Source organism: Euprymna scolopes, chromosome 29, assembly GCF_053919585.1.
Source record: "Euprymna scolopes isolate OS-2025 chromosome 29, ASM5391958v1, whole genome shotgun sequence".
Classification (NCBI taxonomy): domain Eukaryota; kingdom Metazoa; phylum Mollusca; class Cephalopoda; order Sepiida; family Sepiolidae; genus Euprymna; species Euprymna scolopes.
This window is the reverse complement of record NC_136510.1, coordinates 18,820,893-18,843,810: the sequence shown is the minus strand read 5'-3', so window position 1 is coordinate 18,843,810 and position 22,918 is coordinate 18,820,893. Positions and strand designations below refer to the sequence as shown.

The following is a 22,918-nucleotide window of genomic DNA, read 5'->3' as shown; positions in this document are numbered from 1 at the left end:
GTATTACTGTACACATAGATTCGAAAAAGTTGTCAAAAAACAAATATATAACAAATAAATGCTATCAAAGGCAAGATAAATTACTTTTATACCAAACTGGATATAATTTTCGTGTTTTTATTCAATGTTTATTCAGCTCGAAAAGCATACAGTGTTTACCGATGTATTGGAAAATTCAAAATGGCGGCCAACTCTCTCTTTAACATGGTAAGTTCGGAAAACGGTGTAATAAATAATAAACTCGACAAAATACTGTTAGAAATTCGCTCAATATATGTTACCGTGACATAACTTGACATATATTCGGTGTTTTTTTAATAGTATTTTGTCTAGTTTATTATTTATAACACTTTTTCCCGAACTTACCGTGTTAAAGAGAGAGTTGGCCGCCATTTTGAATTTTCCAATATATCGGTAAACACTGTATGCTTTTCGAGCTGAATAAACATGTTAAATTGAATAAAAACACGAAAATTATATCCAGTTTGGTAGAAAAGTAATTTATCTTGCCTTTGATAACATTTATTTGTTATATATTTGTTTTTTGACAACTTTTTCGAATCTATGTGTACAGTAATACAAACCCAGAATGGCTTTCTAAATAACCTTATTATATGAAGCGGTAACATAGATGCATAAGTATCTTTATTTCTTTTACGGACTTAAAATGGAAATAAATAATAAAAACAGTGTTTCACAACCGCGCCACTGTTTTATAAAAGAAAACCATCTTTACTACAAACTAATTGAAAACAATTTTTGGCACAAATCGACGAGACAAATCGTAATTGACCCTTTTTGTCCTACTTGTTCATTGTTTTTGTTTATTGACCAATAGATTCCCTTTTTTTCCTGACTATCAAACCCCATTTATTACCCCCCCCCCTTCTTTATCCGCTCGGACTCCCTAGGAACACACGGAAAAAAATTTCCTTTATTTAAACCTCTTTCTGAGATGTTATAAAAAATAAAAAAAATAAAAATAAAAAAGCTACTATGAAAATAATCTTTATAATAAAATGCTGTATTTCTTGCCTTATTCGTAACTTTATATACATTAAATTATTTCTATTTTTTTTTGGGGGGGGGGTACACATGCACTTATTGATCCTTGCTGAAATAACGTTATTATTTAAAAAGCCATTCTTAACATGGGGAGGGGAGGGTGTTTTGTACCTATTCTGTACTTTAACCTTAAAATTGAATTAAAAAAAACATAAAACTTTAATTAAACTTGGAAATATGATTTTAAAAATAGCGCGGATCAGTAAGTGCACTGGTGCAGTACTGCAGTACTGCATTAGTGCACTTATTGATCCGTGCTGAAATAATAACGTTATTATTTAAAAAGCCGTTCTTAACATGGGGAGGGGAGGGTGTTTTGTAACTATTCTATACTTTAACCTTACAATTGAATAAAAAAAAAAAGCATATCATAAAACTTTAATTAAACTTGGAAATATGATTTAAAAAATAGCGCGGATCAGTAAGTGCAACTAGCACCTTTTTTTATTCCGATCGTCATTGCAATCAAAAGTAAACGTGCTTAGTTTACGTATCGTGCACTTTTTTTAGATAGGATTTTCAAGTTTAATTCATTTTTTTTTTTTGCAGTATCTTTTGTTTATTAAATTGTTAAGTTAAAAACCTGTGTGCTTTCTAAAGAATAACATTATTTAGCACGATTCGTTAAACTGTACAAGTACGGAAATAAAATAAAGGGAAAAAAAATAAAATAAAAACGTTTAAAAAGAAATCCTATAAAAAAAAAATGTAAATATTATATTCTGAATTATTATTTTCCTGGACTCTCCATCCGGGTAATAATAAAAAATTATTTTTCTTTTATACTTATGCACTTATGCTACCGCGCTGAAATAACGCTATTATTTTGAAAGCCATTCTTAACATGGGAGGGGGGCTTTGTTAACTATTCTGTACTTTCATCTAACAATTTGATACTTTATGCACTTATGTTACCGTTCTGAAATAACATTATTATTTTGAAAGTCATTCTTAACATTGGAAGGGGAGGCTGTTTTTGTAACTATTGTGTACTTCCACCTAACAATTTAATAATAAAACAAACGATATTGTGAAACTTGAAAATACTACTTAAAAATAGCACGGTAACATAAGTGCATAAGCAACTAAAACTTATATTTAATATCAGATTTTGCTTATCTTTATGATTATTGCCTCTTTCCGGTTGCCTCTCCCTATGCTATATATATGAGAGAGAGAGAGAGAGATGTGTGTGTTATTTAAAAAATCCCTTCTTAACCTGGGAAGTGGGGGTGAGAGAAGGGGCTTCCTTTACCCATTCTGTACTTTCACCTAACAATTTAATAAACAAGATACCATAAAAAAAATCAGTTAAAAACGAAGAAGCAATAAACAGGAAACAAACAAACCACACTTTAAAGTTAGTGTCTTGATTCTGAGCAAAGAAGCCATCCGTCTTCAGTCACTTGTTTATTTCCTGTGAGAAAAGATGGATACTTGGCTCAGAACTAATATTTACGGTAACAATTGCGCTCCCTAAACCGCGAAAATATATACAGTTGATGCAAATAGGGAACCAAAGCCACCAAGCATGAAACGAAACACGAAACGAGAATCCCCCCCTCCCTATAATTTTAACTGGTATTTCTGCAGTTGGTATTTTTTACGACCTAACCTAGCGTAGTATAACCACCCCCACCCTCGAAAACTATACTACATACTAAAACATACTATAAAAATTAGAGGGGGGGGTAATTCTTGTTCAGGTCTGCCATTTTTAAAAAAGGAAATATAAAAAATAAAAGTTTATTATTTTTTAAACTTCTGCACTTATGTTACCGTGCTGAAATAATAACGTTATTATTTTGAAAGCCATTCTTAACATAGGGAAGGGAGAATGTTTTGTAACTATTCTGTACTGTCATTTAACAATTTAATTCGAAATATATACATATATATATATATATATATATATATATATATATATATATATAGTGAAACTTAAATTTAAATTGAAAATACTGTTTAAAATATAACACGGTAACACAAGTGCATAAGTACCTTATTTGTTTTGTTTTCATTTTTTCATGATAACACAGGTGTCAAAATAAAAACAATTGGTAAATTTTTACTACGTGCCCCCACTCCCCAGCGTATTATAAACATCAACCTCCCCATGTTAAAAACGGTTTTCGGAATAAACACCACCAACCTTGGAAGCCGTTCTTGACAAAAACAAAAAACAAAAAAACAATTTCTTTGAAACAAAACATCTATGATTTCGCACATAATTTTTTTTTTTTACATCTTTATAAATGAAATCTTTTTAAAAAAATATATTAAATATATTTAATACAGATGTTGAAACTTGGATAGTTTTGTTTTTTTTTAATGGTGTGTTTATGGTTTCGGATTTCGTTTCACGCTTGGTGGCTTCCCGTCCATATTTGTATCAACTTATCTATTTCCGCCGTTTTGGTTTGGGGAGAGAGCGCAACCTTTGTCAACATCGGGGGACGTAGCTTGAAGATAACCGAATTGAAATTTACGAAAATCGACTATTTCGATCATTTAGAAATTTAGAAATATAAATAAAAGGTAATGTTTTTGCTGTGAGGGAACAGGGGAAAAATGGCCTTTATTAACCTCAAAATTACCCCTAACCCAGGGGTGCCAACAAAACAAAATTTAACATAAGAGACATGTTTTTCTTTAGTTGAAACTCAATAAATGCACACAAGGGGTCGTTATTTAAGCTTTTGAACCAACAAATCTTTAGGATGTACGGACCCGTCACGGAAACATCATATTCTAAAAATCACATAAGTTGATCAAAATGATCAGTAGTTTTATTGTTATAAAGAAAATCATTTTTAAACAATATAAATCGATTAATGTAAAATCAGTTGCATTGCATTCATTGCACGGGCAAGGCTGATCTCGTATCGTGGATTTATCTGCCCTTTTTTTCAAGATGGCGACGCGAGACAGTCCCTTTTTGCTTACTCATAAATTTGCTTTCCTTAGTTAAAAATAAGGTACTAGTGCAGAGAGTGATCCGGACATAAATAAGGTTATTATTTAAAAAGCCATTCTTAACATGGGGAGGGGAGGGTGTTTCGTACCTATTCTATACTTCAACCTTATCATTGAATTAAAAAAAAAAAAACATCAAAAAACTTTAATTAAACTTGGAAATACGATTTTAAAAATAGCGCGGATCACTCTCTGCACTGGCACCAAAAATAATACTTGATCAATTTACGTCATTTTTGGAGTATGACATCTTCGTTCCATGACGGGGATGTATGTACATCATTAAAAATTATACACACATACACACATATATATAAGGTTGAATTCTAAATAAATATGTCGTTAATAGTAATTATAGTAACTAATTTAAATAACTAAAGTCAAATCTGGTTTATTTATTCCGCTAAACCAAATTACAAATGAGTTATAAATATTACGATGAAAGTATGGAAGATGAATTTGTTTTGTTTTGTTTTTGTTTGTTAGCTTTAATTTTTAAAATTAAAAACATATCATTTTTAAAACTATTTTAAATAGAAAAATTTCAAGAAATTGTAACCAAAAACAATTTATTTCGTCGTAAAAAAAATAATACTTCTCCAACACCGGCGGTGTTGTTGAAAAAAAAAAAACATAAAACAAACTTTGATAAAACAAATAAATCGAGGCTTTTTTTTTTTTTTTTACCTCATCACTGATGTTTCCCACGATGTAGTAGGTAACGTCCTTGAAGAGTCCCTCAATCGGTTCAAGGGCCGACGACGAGGAAGAAGAAGATTTGGTGGTGTCGACCGTCATTTTTATTTCTCCCTTCTCCCTCGGTCGCTGACAACAATACACGCCGTTTCCCGCTGAAACGTGACAAACTCTCGCTAAATCTCGTTCTAATTCCGCAAATCAACTTATTTCTTTCTCACTAGAATTTCTTTTTATTAAAATCGATAATAATCTCTTATAAAGCTAAACTTTTGTTCTACTACAATTTTAAAAAAAAATTACCAACACTTCTCTCTAGATTAAGTTTTAACTAACTTACAATCTTTATTATTTCCGGTGCGGTTACGTAATAAACCAAACCGGGTAACTTGAGCTTTAAATAAGAGAAAAAATGTTTTCTCTTTAAAATCACCAATAATTATGGGGTAATTTTTATCTTGTAAAATATAAAAGCAAATAATTTATACTTCGCTTGAAGCTTTTAATGAACACACAGATTTTATGATTTCCGGTGCGGTTATGTACATAACCCAAACCGGGTAAGTTTAAGTTTGATTCTTAAAAAACAAAAAAAGAACACCGGAAGAAAACGAGTTATTTTTCATGTTAGAATTTCTTTTCATTAAAATTGATAATAATTTTTTGTAATAAAAACTCGTCGACACGTTTGTCTAGTGTAAGTTTTTACTAAACTTACAATTTTTATTATTTCCGGTGCGGTTACGTAATAAACCAAACCGGATAACTTTAGTTTTTGTAGCTGTAAAAAAATGAGAGAAATTGTTTTCTCTTTAAAATCACAAACTACTCTTTGGGAATCTAAATTTTTCCCCCGTTGAAAAAATAAAAGCAAATAATTTACATGTCTCTTTTATGAAGTTTTACTAAGCCTACAAATTGCATGATTTCCGGTCCGGTGCGGTAAAGTACATAAACCAAACCGGGTAGCTGGACGTCTGGTGTCAGAAGTGGGAACTGGAACAGATAGCTGGATTTCAGAGAGCACTGGGACAGGTAGCTGGACGTTAGTGGTCTCTGGAATGGATACCAGACGTCAGTGGGCTCTGGAACAGACAGCTAGACATTAGTGAGCACTTAAATAGATAGCCGGACATCAGCGGGCACTGGAAACAAGATAGTTAGACGTCAGTAGACACTGGAACAGATAGCTAGACATCAGTGGGTACGAACAGGCAGCTGGACGTCAGTAGGTATTGGAATAGGGAGCCAAACGTCAACACTGGAATTGGTAGCCAGATGTCAGCAAGCACTAAGTTGGAGGAGGTGCTGAATGCTGCAATAAGTGTTGAAGGCTGCTGGGAGCTGCAGGAGGTGCTGGAAGCAACAGGAGGCGCTGGAGGCTGCAGGAGGCACTGGGAGCTACAGGAATCGCTTGAAACAGCAGGGGGTGCTGGAGTGAGCCGGAGTTCACTGGTTGTAGAAGATAGGCAGACAATATCCCTGACAAGGCTTGCTGCTCCCTAGCCAGTTTGAAATTTTTTTTTTTCTAAGGAAGCACTCTCTTTATGAAAGAGTCTTGATGTTACATGAACCCTCTTGATAAGCAAATGATTAAAATTAATTTGCAACCGAACTTATCACAATCAAAAGAGTCTCAGGTATTTATTGACTGTGTCTAGATTAATTTCAGCTCAGAATTAAACGTCTGCTGCTTTTGTTTAATTGTGAAAAGTTAAGTTTAATGGGTTTTTTTGTAATGTGAAGATAGGTAATCAACCCGGAACATTCTACATAAGGACCCTTGAAAAACATAGACTTCCTCCCTGAACGTTAACACGCTGTATTTGTCTCTATGTAAATACGTAAATAAACTTCTCTTTCAGTATTCAAACCACACTGTATATATATTTATTCCTTTCACGGAATACTTTATCCTTGATTGTCCGAATAATAGGCCACCTTAGGACATATCACTTTTCTATCGTTTGTGACTAAAACAAAAGGAAGTACTTAGCACGCATGCTCATGACGTGTCAGTCACATGACTGTTTCTCCTGTCAAGCATAGCCATTGTTTACTGAAATGAAGGAGGCAATTCAACACACCATGACAGTTCTAGAAATTAAGCTACTCAAATAATTGTATTAGAACGAGGTATCAAAACAACAAATTGATGAAGACTATTAGACTAATGAGTTGAAACAAAAGAAGCAGGGAATAGATCAAACAATCCTGAAGAATGCATATCATAATAGCATTTATAGAAAAGACTGAGACTAGCAAGATCACGTCTGTGAGAGAGATTGCTAAGACAAAGAAAGGGTGGGGCCAATTAAATTATGGGTACGTTTCTGCATCTTATCAAGAATCTTTAAATGTGACAGAGATTTATCAGCCAAAATTTAACAAAACTCCATACATTGTTTGATAGTAGATTCATAGAGACAGAGAACATGGGTGCAAGAAAGTATTTAGGACCATAGAGAGAATCGACTTTACAAAAAGCGGCAGGAGCTTGCCATTATTAATAACACAATTATAGATTCTTCAAAAATCATGAAAGCCAACCTTTTGAGATGAGATAGAGTCACAAACGGTTTGAGCTAGACTTAGCATCAGAAATTGTTTTCTTGTAAGTATGGCTAGCTCTTCTGTAGAATTGTCTGTAGACTGAGATAAAAGATGGAATTCTTTGAAATTCAGGTTATAATATTTTTGTATATTCTTATAGCAAATCATCCTAAATCTTATTTAGACAAAAAAAAAATTAATTGATTCAAAAACCTTTTTTAAAAATATATAAATGTATTATTCATCGAGACAAAAACGGCAGTGAATGGTGTTTTTTTTTGGGGGGGGGTAAAATTCTATTTAAATAGTAGAAAAAGTTTTATATTATTCTGCTTTTGATATAATAAAATTCAGGCTTTTATCTTTCTGGAAAAAAGAAGTTGCTCAAGGATAATGGATTTTAATAGATTTTTTTTAATTCAAATTTTCACCCCAAACAAGACACAGTGCCATTTTGAAGTAGGGGCCTACTATCGGAGACATAAGTTGCAGGGCTATTATGAAGGGAGATGAGTGGCAAGATGTCTGTTTACATTACACTTGAACTTCTGTATGTCAGTACAGTTGGGAAAGCAGAATCCCGGAAGCAAGTTCCAAAGTCTAACAGTTCTGAGGAAGAAACTATTGGAGTAGAAGGCTTTCTTACACCTAGGGATCTCTACTGTGAAGGGGTGGGATTTAACTGCTTGTCAGGTTTGTCAGGGGTATTAACGTTGAAGGGGTACAGTGCTTGTAGTTCATCAGAGCATTCGCCATTAAAGTACCTGTAGAACAGGCAGAGAGATGCAACATTTTGTCGATAGGACAGAGGCTGAAGCCTAGATGACAGTTCAGGACCTATCAGGTTGGCGACTCCTTTTTGAACCCTGTCAAGAAGTGAGAGACAATTTTAATTCATTTTTAAAAAAACAACAAGGTCTGGACTATATGAATGATGTGGATGGTGAGGAACTGTCTTGATGCCCATCTTGGTGGGCTCTCTCTACCATGCTAGAAAATTACTTATGCCTGAAAGTATCCTGTACCTCTATAAGGCCACCATTCGCCCATGTATGGAGTACTGTTGTCACATTTGGGCTGGTGCATCTGCTGCTTGTCTCTCACTACTGGACAGGTTTCAAAAGAGAGCCGCTAACCTGATAGGTCCTGAACTGTCATCTAGGCTTCAGCCTCTGTCCCATCGACGAAATGTTGCATCCCTCTGCCTGTTCTACAAATACTTTAATGGTGAATGCTCTGACGAACTGCAAGCACTTGTACCTCCTTGACGTGACTACCCCCGACAAACCTGACAAGCAACTAAATCCCACCCCTTTACAGTAGAGATCCCTAGGTGTAAGAAAGCCTTTTACTCCAATAGAAGTCTTTGGAACTCCCTTCCGGGATTCTGCTTTTCCAACTGTACTGATATGCAGAAGTTCAAGTGTAATATAAACAAACATCTTTCTACTCCATAATGCCCCCGCAAATGATGTCCCTGATAGTAGCCCCCTACTTCAAAGGGGCACTTGCCTTGTTTGGGGTGAAAATTGAATAAAAAGAAAGAAAAAATCTGTGAAAGAATGTTGTGGACTGGTGCATTGGGACAAACTTTGTGCAAATTTTCTGCATCTCCAGTTCTTCACAAATAATTGTGTGTACAGTTTTCACATTAATATGCAGTTGTCTCAGTGACTAACATACACTCATTAATCCTTATCCTCAAGTGGCCTTCTGGCTTTGATAAGTGGTGACTTTCATGTAAAAATGTATTTTTCAAAACAATATTTTTTATCAAAAAATTGTGCTGAAATAAAAATTAAACAAATAAGAAAGCGTGGAACGTAATCAGACGGGGTCGCCAACTTAATTAACAACTTCCTGATATTCAAAATAGCAAATTACTTGTTTATTTCCACTATTTTATTTTTGTCCCTTTCTTTCTTTCTTTTCTCCTTCGTCCTCCCCCCTCTCTATGTTTTGTTCTTCCTCCTCAGTTAAATGTGTCAAGGTCAACTGACATATTTAATCGATGTCTCAGGCAAGGAAAAGAGATCTAATGGTTTGTAAACAGTTTCTCGGGCCTGTAAAATAGTTGAAAGGAAAGAATTGCTGATTTCTCCTGAAGATAAAAGGATTTTTAAATCAAGTTACTTGACTTTAGGAATGTGTCTCGGCAAATCCAAGATGAAGAAAATTTGAGAGAAAACCAACCAGACTTTAAAACAGTTGAAATATATAACGAATCCACAGAAATTAATTACCTCAGGATAAAAAGGAAACTCAGGGTATGTTGCGAATGGTTTCTAGTTACCTGAAACATCAGTATCGGAGATTTACTCAGAACTGTGAACTTTACATTGCCTTTCCTTTGTATTTTGCCGGGTCAGTTGACCTGTAAGTGTCCAAAAAGATTGCTAAATTCATTGTGAAAGCCTGCAAAAAAAAAAAAACCTTGTTGATCAATAGATCCGGCATGTGCTTGCTGGAAAAAAGGAAAACAGCGTAAAGAACAACTGGAGTAGATTAGCAGTGGACATAACCCACCACAATTATGAGAATTTTCTATCATTGACTGTCACCCCTCTAGATTTTCAATATGGCAGCCACTGTTTCAGACATATACGACCACTGTTATTTGACAGTTGAAGAATATTTTTCTTGAGTGAGACCCGCTGATTGAAATACTGATTAACTACACTACTGCTTTCACTAGTAAAGAGTTTCAGAAATTTTCAAAAAATTGGGATGTACATCTGCGGTTTTGATGTACCTACTCACTGAGTGGAAACGGGATTGTAGAATGAAGTCAAAGGACTATTAAGACCATCGCAGCGAGAAAGAATTGTTCAATATTAGAGGTGGTCTACTGGCGCAACATCACCCCAAAGGATGACGTTTCACTTTCCACCATGCCAGCTGACGTGCTACATAGATATCATGTTCGAAGCAAAGGTGTTGAAGCTAACACAATGCCCAAACCAGAAGTGACTGGAGGGAAGTATGAAAAAGGAGATGTCGTTTGGGTTAAAAATCCATGTGGCAGGTGCACAAAAAAATATAACATGAGTCGCATTACTGAAGTGATCAGACTGCAGTCTGGGAAAGTTGATGGGCAGCCTCGGCATGTTAAAGACATTCAACCAGCAATATGGACGCACTTATCAAGTGATGAAAGTGATTTTGAGGATAGTGAGTGGCTAATCCATCTGAATGCAGATCTGCTTAACAGTGATTCCGATGCTAGTAACCTCCCAATATGAGGTGTCTATTGAAAGCCGACCCCCCGGACGAGAGTACGCATGAGAGTGAGGCCCGTGTGATTCTTCTTTCAAAATGTACCAGACAAAGCTGGATACTACCTCCCTGCTCTGTTTATGATCATGAGATCAGGGGGGGTGTAGGGAAAATCGTAGCTTACCTGACTAACGGGGGTGTTATGTTCATTCGCTTAAGGAAAAAAAAAGCTAAAATGGCGACGTTGCTGTTGTATTTGAGGATCACGTGTGAGTAACGCAAACTCCATGCAAATTAGTTTATGCAAGATGCATAAAAGAAGCAGTAAAAGGAACGATTGGCAAGTTGAAATATAGTGCGTTATGTGAACGGACGTGTGTATTATCAGGATCATTTAAGCTGACTCAAAAGATTGAAGGCGGGACAGATCACAACTTTAAAACTCGACTGAAATCATTTTTCAAACTAGACCTCCATGGGTGTTTCTTTCCTTTTATCCAAGTTGCAAGTAACAAACTACGAAGAATCACCTTCTGCGGGACATAGCGAATAAAATTTTCTTTGGTAGTCAACATGCGTGTTCGCTAAGCAACAAAAAGCAAGGTGGTTGGCGTAAAAATCCATTGACAATTCGTGCGGGCGCCATACAGTCTTTACGCAGTTCTCTCCCTTTGGTCTGCAATCTGCATCGGCCATATTGTTAATATCTTAAAAATCAACGTTGGAGTCTCTTCGAAAAGTTTACAAAAAGAATCAACCCTTTTTTAAATCGTTTCATTCCCCCGACTCACAATTAATCGTAAGTATTGAAACAAACAAATCTTTTAGCGATCCAACATCTGTGTCCATTTTTTTTATTTTTCAATATTTCTCTATTGTTTTGACACGAAACTTTTTCTCTTCTTTTTTTTAATAGAACCTGATCTCCCTTCGGTTTTTTACTGTAGCGTAAAAAAATGAGTCTTTTTGTTAAATGTCAAGTATTTAAATACGGTCATTATAAATTATTATTTATTAACGTTTTTATTTTAGTTCAATAGTCGTACAATTCTCTGTTAAGTGTTAGTGCTATTAATTTGGCGTATTTTCATACTGAATCGTGATTGGTTTCGTATTATTCATGTTATAAAAGTGTTACCATGCGAGATTAGTTTTTTAATCTATGGGAGCCGAGAACAGCAATAAAAATAAAATTTGGTTATATATACTTTTTAATTCAAATTTTATTTTTTAATTCTTTAAATACCATTATTATATTATTTTTTATCAATCTTTTCTGCAACTTAATATTTTTTACTTCCGCTTTTTCTCCCCCTGAAAACAAAGCTATCTTGCTATATTGTTTACATTTTTAATCTAACTAAATATCTTAGTTGGCATGTTTATTAGTTAGGATTAATGTCAGTTTTTTAGTTTTGATAAAATATTAATTTTATTTATTTTAATAATTTGATTTTTAGATTGCTTCATACTTTGAATTTTCAAACCTTTCGTGTCATGGAATGAATTATTAAAAAAATAATACCTTTCGTCTTCCATACCGAAAAAAAAAAAAAAAAAAATCCTGAATCTTTTCAGAATATATATATATAATAAACATGATTTTCAATATTTATTTTGGGGGGAAAAAATAAAATGTTTTTTCTTATATATATATATACACACACACACACAAAACCGTTTAAAGTTTAAAAAAAAATTAATTTTAATTTAAATTTTCTCTATAAAACTATCAAAACAAAATCTCTGCCTCTGTGTTTTTTCACTTCTACGTAACTTTGAAAAAATAATACATAAAATTATTATTTTCGTACTTATGCATCTATGTTACCGTGCTGAAATAACATTATTTAGAAAGACATTCTTAACACGGGGAGGATGTTTTATAACTATTCTATACTTTCACCTAACAATTTAATAAACAAAAGATACTTGAATTTTTAAAAAATAAGGTGCTTACTTTTGTTACCGCGCTATTTTAAATAGTTTTTTTTTTTCCAGGTTAAATTCAAGTTTCACAATATATATATATATATATATATATATATATATATATATATATATTTTAATTGTTAAGTGGAAGCACAGAATAGTTACAAGGCACCCTCTCCTCTCCATGTTAAGAATGGCTTTCAAAATAAGATAAATGTTTACTTTAACTACAACAGAACACCAACCAATAAAATTTGTTTTTTTTTTATAGGTTTTCGGAGTCGCTAACAACGAATCTGATATTCAAACCCGTCTCAAATTTACCGTTTGCATGGTATTAACCCCTGAACCCTCGCACTACTTTGTGCCAACTCACCGCCATCGTTTATGCTATTCTTGCATGATGCGTTCGCGCATGGACGCGCGTAATAAGGTGGCTTCTCACATCAGGGGGGTGGGGTAATTAAACTGCAGAAGCACCTCTTAAATGTTGTACAAGTTCTATAATTGAATAACCTCCCTAAAAAAAAAAAAAATAAAAATGCTTTTGTAAACCGCTCGTGAAAACTAAATTTTTTTTTTTAGATCAATTAAAAAGCATCAAAAACTACGTAACAGAAAAATGAACCACATTTTGTTGTTTTTGAAAACTTGTTATTTCAAATGTCTGCTTAAAAATTCTTCCGCGAGGTGACAAGTCACCTTACTACGCGCATCCATGCGCGAACGCATCATGTAAGAATAGCATAAACGATGGCGGTGAATTGGTACAAAATAGTGCGAGGGTTCAGGGGTTAATACCATGCAAACGGCAAATTTGCGACGGGTTTGAATATCAGATTCGTTGTCAGCGACTCCGAAAACCTAAAAAAAAAAACAAATTTTATTGGTCGGTGTTCTGTTGTAGTTAAAGTAAACATTTACCCAAAATAATAACGTTATTATTTCAGCACGTTAACAAAAGTGCATAAGTCCCAAAAATAGAACAGTATCTTCTTTGCATAAGTACTATCATTTTTGGTCAATGTGCACTGGTTGTTCAACCTGCAAAGGGTGTTTATTCCAAAAACCGTTCTTAACATGGGGAGGTTGAAAATAAAATGTATTTCAGAATAAACACCCCCAACCTTCCCATGTTAAGAACGACTTTCAGAATAAACACTTCCAACCTCATGTTAAGAACGGCTTTTGGAATAAACACCCTTTCCAGGTTGGACAACCAGTGAGTGCACATTGACCTTATTTTATTTACTATTATTTGAAAACGGAAGACAATTCCACAGGCGTGCAGTTCTAATAAAAAAGCTTTGTTCATGGAATCTACGTTTAGGTTTAGGCACAGGTAAAGAGTGGGTGGAATTATTGATAGTGTTTACAGCTAGACGAGTGTTTCTTGTGAAAGTTTTGCGAGGGGGGACCATAGATTGAAGCTCAGTCGAACACTTTCCATGAAAATAACGATACATCAGAGTTATTGTTTAAGTTCTCATGTAATTGTTGTCTCCCTGTTTCTACTTTCGTTTTTACTCTCTCACATGCCTCTGTTCTGAATTCATAGCAGTAGGCCGATATCAATAGATTTTTTTCTTTTTTTTTTTACTAAAACGGTCGTTAACAATGTTTTTTTTTTATGTTTAACATATTTCAGACTGATATAAATTATTGCACAGTAAAAATAAATTAAAACAAAAATTATTTTTCTTATTTAAAATTATTTAATCAAGTAAAAATTTCATTTTTTACTTATTAAATTTTTTAAAAACATTCTAACAAATTTAAAGGTTCTCATGGATCTTTGTATGGAATTCTGACTTGATTAAATAAGTCAAAATAATAAAAATTAATTTAACTTGAAAACTGAAAAATAGCGCAGTAATATATCATTGGTTCTCTTTTTATTATTTTGAATTCTTGGTCATTGCTGACCTTTGAAGTGTTGCCATAGATCATGGTGTCGCCTGCATAAAATATCTACAAATGATCTAAGAATGTGATTTGGGAGATCCTTCATGATGATCAAGAAGAGAGTTGAGTCCAGAATGGAACCTTGAGGGACGTCAGCATTGATACTACGAGCGTCTGATTTCTGTGCATCTACAACTACTCTTATAAAGCCTATTAGATAAAAAGGATTTAATAATTTAGAGGACATTTCCAGCTATTCCATAGCTAGAAATCTTGTGAAGTAGACGTTTATTCCAGACTCTATCAAAAGCATTTGATATGTCAAGAGAAACGAAGCCACTGTTGAGAGATTCACTAATCCTGTGTGATATTACAGTTAGCACATCAGCTGTAGATTTAGCAGAACGGAAACCGTATTGCATGTCATTGAGTAGGTTATTTCTGCTGAAGTAGTTGATCATTTTTCTATTTATTTAAATATTCGCTGGATGCCTGGCATTGCTTGGTCGTAAAATATGCTTAAATATGATATTTTAATCCATGCAGATTTCATATTTTTTATTATAGAGAAAATTCTCTATTGGTTATTATATTGTACCCAATATAGATAATAATGATTTCAAAAGTTAAAAAGAAAAAAAAATGACTTTTTGTGGTATTGAGACTAAAGCTGCTTTCATCTAAAGCTGCTTTATATCTAAAGTAATGGCAGAAACACTAGAGGATGACCTCCAATCAGTAGTGGAATGGGGACAAAAATGGATGGTAACGTTCAATGCCACCAAGACAAAACTGGTTTCATTCAATAATTACAAGAAACCTTCTCTACCACCTATAGCAATGGCCAACGACTCTTTATCTGAGAGTACGTCTCTCAAGCTCCTTGGCCTAACGTTCACAGGAAACAGGAGTTGGAACAATTACATCGAGGGCATTGCCAGGGCCGCTGCAAGGAAGGTGGGCTCTCTCTACCGTGCTAGAAAACTTCTAACACCCGAAAGTATCCTGTACCTCTATAAGGCCACTATTCGCCCATGTATGGAGTATTGCTGTCATATTTGGGCCGGTGCATCGGCTACTAGTCTCTCGCTCCTTGACAGGGTTCAAAAGAGAGTCGCAAATCTGATAGGCCCTAAACTGGCATCTAAACTTCAGCCTCTGTCCTATCGTCGAAACGTTGCATCCCTCTGCCTGTTCTACAAGTATTATAATGGTGAATGCTCTGAAGAACTGCAAGCACTTGTGCCCCCACGACGTGAACACCCTCGACAGACCCGACAAGCTGCAAAATCCCACCCCCCACACTGTAGAGATCCCTAGATGTAAAAGATCTTTCTACTCCAGTAGTTTCTTCCCCAGAACTGCTAGACTTTGGAATTCCATTCCAGGTCACTGCTTCCCCAACTGTACTGACATGCATAAGTTCAAGTGCAACGTGAACCAACATCTCGCTGCCCTAATCCCTACATAGTACCCCAGTAGATGTTTCCCCTGATAGTAGCCCCCTACACCAAAGTGGCAATGTGCCTTGTTTGGGGTGAAAATGTAATAATAAAAAAAAAAAAAAGGACTGCCAGCAACCACTGTAAAAGAGTAATAGAGAATGTGAGAGAGTTGTATGCTCAGTCCAAAGTAGCTGAGTAATTTCTTGATTCCCGCCAATTTTGGATTATGGCATTGCAATTATAACCAAGACTATCTCCCATACATACAAAGCTATTGTCTGTGTTGTCTTAAAGAGAATTGCTTCCCAACACCCTGTAAAACCTCATCAGTATGCCCTGTATTTAAGAATTCAGGTGATTGGTCATCTTCCTCTCAGTACAGACCAATCAGTCTCCTGAGTGTTATGAGTAAGTTGCTGGAATCTGCGTTAAATAGAGAAGTAGTCCTCCACCTCAGCAAAAATAACCTTCTTAATGACATGCAATATGGTTTCTGTTCTGCTAGATCTACAGCAGATGTGCTAACGGTTATATCTCATAGGATTAGCGAATCTGTCGAAGGAGACTTCCTTTCTAGGGCAATTGCACTTCATCAGATCTCCAGCTCTTCTCAGTTATTAAATCATTTCTCTTTGATAGGTTTATAAGAGTAGTGGTTGATGAGCAAAAATCAGAAGCTCACAGTATTAATGCTGGAGTACCTCAAGGGTCCATCCTGGGCCCAACTCTCTCTCTGATCTACATCAATGATCTTCCAAATCACATCCTTACATCATTTGTAGACATTTATGCTGACGACACTATCATCTATGTAACATATCAAAGGCCGTAAACGACCAAGTTCTTTCTGATTCTCTCTCTTCTGATCTTGAGCATGTGTTACAATGGGGAAAGAGGTGGCTGGTTACTTTGAATGCCTTTAAAACCAAGCTTCTATCTTTACATCATCAACGCTCTGATTCCCTATCTGGCATCAATTGAAATGAATGGCTCTCATCTTGGGAGGCTCCATGTTTTGACAAGCTTACTCCTGATCTGAAATGGAACACGTACATCAAATCTGTTGCCAAGGTCGCTGGAAAAATGGTGGGATCCTTCTACCGCTTCATTAGATATCTCACTGCTGATGCCACTCTCTATCTGTGAAAAAAAAACAGGTACGTCCAAGGATGGAGTATTGTTGCCACATCTGGGCAGGAGCTGCTAGGAAGATCTTACTCTGCTTTGACAGAGTTCAAAATAGACTTTGTAGCCTAGTGAGAGATGCTCTTTTCTCTTTCCTTGCAACCTCTTTTCCACAGAAAAGACGTTGCGAGCCTGTCTCTGTTCTATCATTATTTTCATGGCAAGTGCTCATCTCAGCTCCAATCTATGGTCACCCCACCCCCTCGCGAAACTTTTACAAAAAAACACTCGTCTAGCTGAAATCCCTCTCAATAATTTCACCCATTTTTATCTGTGCCTAAACCTAAACATAGATTCCATGAACAAAGCTTCTTTCTTAGAACTGCACGTCTGTGGAACTCTCTTCGGTTTGCCTGTTTTCCGGCTGACGACATTTTGGTAGTATTCAAGTCCAGCGTAAACAAATTCTTGATGAACCATTCCCTTAAGTAATACAATTTACCGAATTTCCACTACTAATGATTACTACAATAATATCCTATTGACTACTGTATACTTAATAACACTTATCCTCGAGTGTCCTCTGGGCCTTGATAAGCGGTGACTCCTTAGTAAAAAATAAAAATGTAGAAGCTATGCGTAAATAGAATTTAATGTAATAGTTAAATGAAACCAATCATCTAATAAGAAACCATAAAAATGAATAATTAATGAATACTCATTTTTCAAACAAATATGCAAATTGTTAACGTTCATGAAGTCGTTTGCATATTCATGACTGAGTATATTGAGAAATTCATTTTTAAAATTATTGTATATTGAGAAATTCATTTTTAAAATTTCTAAATAGAAAAAGTAGACTTTTAATATCTATGTCAGACTGAAAAAAAATTGATTATATATATATTATTTTTTAAAATATAGTTATCCACTGACACATGTTTTGCTGTCTACGACTCATCAGAGTGGCTGAATCTAGCTAGATTATCTGATGGGTCGTAGATAACGAAACACGTGTCAGTGGATAATTATATTTTAAAAATAATATATATGCCGCTCCCCATTTAGGGGGTACTAAATTGGTCAAAGGGAAAATTATTCCCAACTTGCATTTAGGTAAAAATGCACTTTTGTATAAATAATTCAATCCATTCAAAAAGTATTGCTAACAAAAACAAATAAAAACATCTATATATACATATGAAATTGGTACAGTTAAGCAGTGTTTTTTTTTTTTTTTTTTTTTTTTTTCATTCAAGCAAATATTAAATACAACAAAGGTACTTTGTTTATTAATCTGTTTTTTATTTTTTCGATTTTTCATATAATCCTTTTTATATCAAAATTGAAGACATTAAAAGTTCCCTAAGAATCGCGAATGCTTTTGATCCAATTACGAATCATTTTCAGGTGGAGGTACTTCTGCAGTTTAAATCCCATTTTTCCGTGAGTCTCGCTTGGCAAGCTTAGTACCGAGCGAACAGAAGTCAATACAAAAACGAAAAATAAATAAATAAATGAACTACCATAATGAATTCATAAAATTTACTGTTTTATTTTTTTATTGTCAACTATTTTTTTTTTATTTTTGTTATAAAAGTTTTGTTTCTTTGACTTAGTGAACAAATATTTCTTTTTTTTTTTTGGTATGAAAAATTATTTTTCTTTGAATTGATGGAAAAGTATTTGTTTAAGAACAATTTTGTTTATTTTTATTTTTTTGTATATATCTATATATATATATATATATATATATATATATATTTCGTAAAACTTGTATTTTTTTTTGTATTTTTTTAACCATCTTTTACGGGGTTTTTTCCAAGGCATCTTCCACAAAAAGTTCCTTTGGAAAATACTTTTTTTATTTTTTTTTATTTATTTATTTTATTTATTTATTTTTTTTTTTTTTTTTACACTTTTATAGGGTAGGCAAGTTTCCTGAGGATAGACTATTTCCTTAGAGATAGTTGCTTCTGCCGGTTGAAGGAAAGCATTTCATTTTCCTTCCTTGTCACATTTTCCTTCCTTGTTGTTTAAAGCGCAATGAAACTCTTTCCTTTCTTTCTTTTTTTTCTTCCAATTTGGTGTCGTTTGCTCAATTGCGTCTCTTTTTTCCACTCCGTTTCTCAGTGAGTAAGTTCACTCAACATTTTCCGGACCGGTTTTTGTCGTCTGCCAAGGCGTTGACAAGTGAGACTTACGGAAAAACAGGATTTAAACTGCAAAAATATCCAGGTGGAATTGGTGCGTTGAAATTACGTCACCACAGTCTATAATTTATTGAGAATTTTACGTTTCTGTCTTTCATTTTTTTAATTTATTTATTATTTTTTTTTTTTTTACTCAATTCACTTTCACCTCATCTTCGTAGTTGAATCGAACGAACTTGTGATTCTAATGGGACTATTCGAAAAGTAAAAGCAATAATAAAGCAAAGTACCTCCAATGTTTGCTTGAGTGTGTGTGTATGTATTTTTTTTTTTTTTTTACATGGAGGTCACCACTTATCAAGGCCCGGAAGCCACTTAGAGTTAAGGGTTATTGTGTGTACAGTAATCAATGGGATAGTATCATATTAATCGTTAATATTGGAGATTTGATAAGGGGGCAGTTCATCAGGTACTTGTTTATGTTGGACTTGAAGACATCCCAGTTGTAGTCAGGTGGGAAACAGGCAACCAGAAGAGAGTTCCGCAGGTGTGCACTTCTAAGAAAGAAGCTTTGTTCATGGAATCTACGTTTTGATTTAGGCACAGATAAAGAGTGGGAAAAATTATTGACAGTGGTTTCAGCTAGACAGGTGTTTATCGTGAAATATATATATATATATATAGAGAGAGAGAGAGAGAGAGTATAAAGATTAATAATTGTAAATTATAAATCAGTTTCAAAAGGATGAACAAACAAAATCAAGTTGAGTGTACGATCATTTCAGAGACGATATTCATTTAAAATTGACAATAAACATTGACAATAATTGAGAAAGATTGTATTTTTGAATATAGTCTCCTCATCAGCAAAAAGAGGGGTGGGGACTTTAAGACACCAAAATAAAACTAGCATTTTTGTAGTAAGGGGGATAGTCCTTATTGAGTTGCATTAGAAAATTTGTTTTATTTTGGCCTTTGGCCACAAATGGTTGAAAATGATTCATTTTATTGCCTAGCTGTAAAATATGCTTAAAACTGATATTTTGATTTAATGCAGATTTCGTAATTATTATTATACTAGGCTAGGTGCCCGGCGTTGTCCTGGTGTGTGGAGGTGTGTTTAGCAAAAAAAAAAAAAAGTGGTGGTAAGCAGGCAGGCTCGAACCCATACCGCAAAGGAGGAAAAAAATGTGATGTCTTAGCCGTTGTGTCCATCGCCAAAACCTGAAGTGGCGAAGGTTGAAATTAAGGCTAGTCAATCGAAAAGAGGAAATGACTTTCAAAAATATCAACGAAAAAAGCAACCCTCCCTGTAGAAAAGTGTCCAGTAGAGGGTGAAGAAAATGACTTTAGTCAATTTTTCGATATTTGTCGTCTGAAGGGTTGAGCTTCAAAACAATACTGATCTCGTGAAAATCCGTCACCTCTGTTGAAAGTTTTAGGCAAACATACAAACATACATTTAAACAGACAGATGAGATTTCTATTATAGATAGTAATGATTTAAAAAGTTAAAAAAAAAATTTCTCATGCGTCACCACCAAGAATCGAAACCAAAACATTTAGCTTACGATTTACTTTTCCTTTGATGTTAATGCCTGAGCTATGAAGACATGTTTGCTGCAAGCCTAAAAATTAAAACATGAACCAATAGCTATTACGTTACGCATGCATATTTGTAATGCTGTCATTCAACCTTCATCTGGCAAATTCCATTTCTTTAATTTTTACACTTTTGCACCGATTTTCCTCGGCTAAAACCCAAATATAAAGTTTTGCATGGGTTCAAATATCCTATATATTAAGTTTCATATCTGTAGACCAAAAACTGGCAGAAGTTTGGTAGGCAAAATTTTTTAAACATATATATGCATATAAAGAGGTTTGTGTTTACTATAACCTTTTTGTGCAAATATTAAGCAAGTATAAATCATGTAGAATATCTGCATGAATATAATTACACATAATAGTTAACTAACTATGATCATCCTATAAGAAAACCGGAAAAAAAAAAAAACTAATAAGAAATTAATTAAAATGAATTCTAAAAAGAATATGCAAATTAGCTAGATCTTTTACAGATGAATGCAATTCCACAACCCATATATAACAAAGTTGTATTTTGATTTTAAATAAATAGAAAAAAGGGTTTTTAATATGAATATTAATACACAAAAAAAAACAAATTTATAGGAGTGTATGTATATATATCTTCTATATATACAAAAGGCAAAATGTGTGTGACCATTTTGTGTATGTCTTCAAAAGGCTTTTCTCACACACGATTCCGGGGTCGTTACGATCGCTTACAACTGTTTATATGGGTCCTAAATAATAATATGTACGATTTGGGAAAGCGTGTCACATCTAGATTTATTTATGCCGACTTCTACAAAATTATTGCTATTTTGGCTTCTCGCGTGTTGATGAGGCTTTTTTGTATAAAAAGCGAAACTAATTCAAAGTTAACAACGAACAACGTTCTCGGCATTGCGCCGGGAAATGTCCAGAAGCAATCAGCTTTGATCAATGTTGTACATCAGACAATTGCTATTCAATCTGGACAATTGGGAGCTGGTTTCCCTCTCCCCAACATCTGTTGGGGAAAAAAACCGTCAAATTTGGGTAAACAACTGCGTGACTTCTATTTGATCTTCTTAATTAGGTCAAATGAAAGCAGCAGAGTTAACTTTTATTGCACATGCCTGTTTTTATAGTTCAATAAATAAATTCAAACCTGTGTATGTTGTATGTCGCGGTGGCCTAATGGGTAACGTCGCCCGTTTTTTTTTTTTTTCACACATTAATTTCCAACTCAAGGGTACGGGTTTGATTCTCATACTTACCTACCAAAACATTTTTTTTTTATTATTTACCCCCCCCCCCCCCGGAGTTTTGATTTACCTCAAGACACCCGGGCATCGCCAGGTACACCCCACTAGTATATATATAAATCCAATTTGTTGCTATTTATCAGTATTTTTTAATATTTTCAATTTAAATTATGTTGAGTTATTTTAAAATAAGTATCGTATCGTGATTTTTTTTTTTTTTTTTTTTTTTTAACTATTTTACTGTATTTTAATTTTTATGATTTTATACTTTTATTTTCAAATAATTAGAAGGGGTGGAAAGTTCTTCCTCAATTTATTATTTTCTTAAAAGATATCTTGTTGGTTTCTTATTTATTTGTACGCTGACTTGCTTCAAACAAAATCAGATTCAATTAAAAAAATAGGGACAATATTTTCCCGAACACTGTAAATATTTTTATTACATGACACGTGCAGGTCCACTTTTGTATTTGTGCCCTGCTGTTGCAATTTCATAAAAAAGTGCTATCTTACAAACTTGCATTGTATAATGATGCCGGGCAGTGCCAGGTTTTCGGAAAAATAATGAGAATTCTATCTGTGACATCAATCCTGGCAGAATAAAGGACTTGAAGTTGTATATAAACAAATGCTTTTCCGGGTCAATAGGAGAACAGAGAGGAAACAAATTTATCCGCATTCCTTTGCTGTTGCTAACCACCACTCCCATCTTGTTGTCACTTGCCATAAGCTACGAGTTGATTGTCACAATAAGCGGCATTGTTTGATAAACTAAAATTGTTATTTGTTATTGAAAACACGGCATATTTTCAGTGAGCGTATGTGTCACTAAAGTACAGAGAAAAACTGAGAGCAAAGAAAACACCAAGCAAAATTATTTGTGTTGTGGATGATTAATCAGGGATTGAAAAAATCAGTTTTTTGGAGAATCGGTATCGAAAGCGAAAAAATTTGTGCCGATTCCTTTTGATTATCATTTTTTATTTAAATAAAATCTTCTACGATAAAATAAGTATTC

The 22,918-nt window shown here is 34.1% G+C and overlaps 2 protein-coding genes across 2 annotated transcripts in view; one reads left to right on the top strand and one right to left on the bottom strand.

Moving 5' to 3' along the window:
* The window catches only part of LOC145252528 (PAX-interacting protein 1-like), a 69,233-nt gene extending 63,983 nt beyond the window's left edge, over window positions 1-5,250 (bottom strand). The window contains exon 1 of the mRNA XM_080112076.1: window positions 4,729-5,250. Coding sequence (XP_079968202.1) covers window positions 4,729-4,839 — 111 coding nt within the window. The 5' untranslated portion in view covers window positions 4,840-5,250. The remainder of the gene's footprint in view (window positions 1-4,728) is intronic.
* A 5,919-nt stretch (window positions 5,251-11,169) lies between these two features.
* LOC145252527 (DDB1- and CUL4-associated factor 7) overlaps window positions 11,170-22,918 on the top strand; it is a 47,424-nt gene continuing 35,675 nt past the window's right edge. Inside the window, exon 1 of the mRNA XM_080112075.1 lies at window positions 11,170-11,305. The gene's annotated coding sequence lies outside the window, so the exon portion shown is untranslated. The remainder of the gene's footprint in view (window positions 11,306-22,918) is intronic.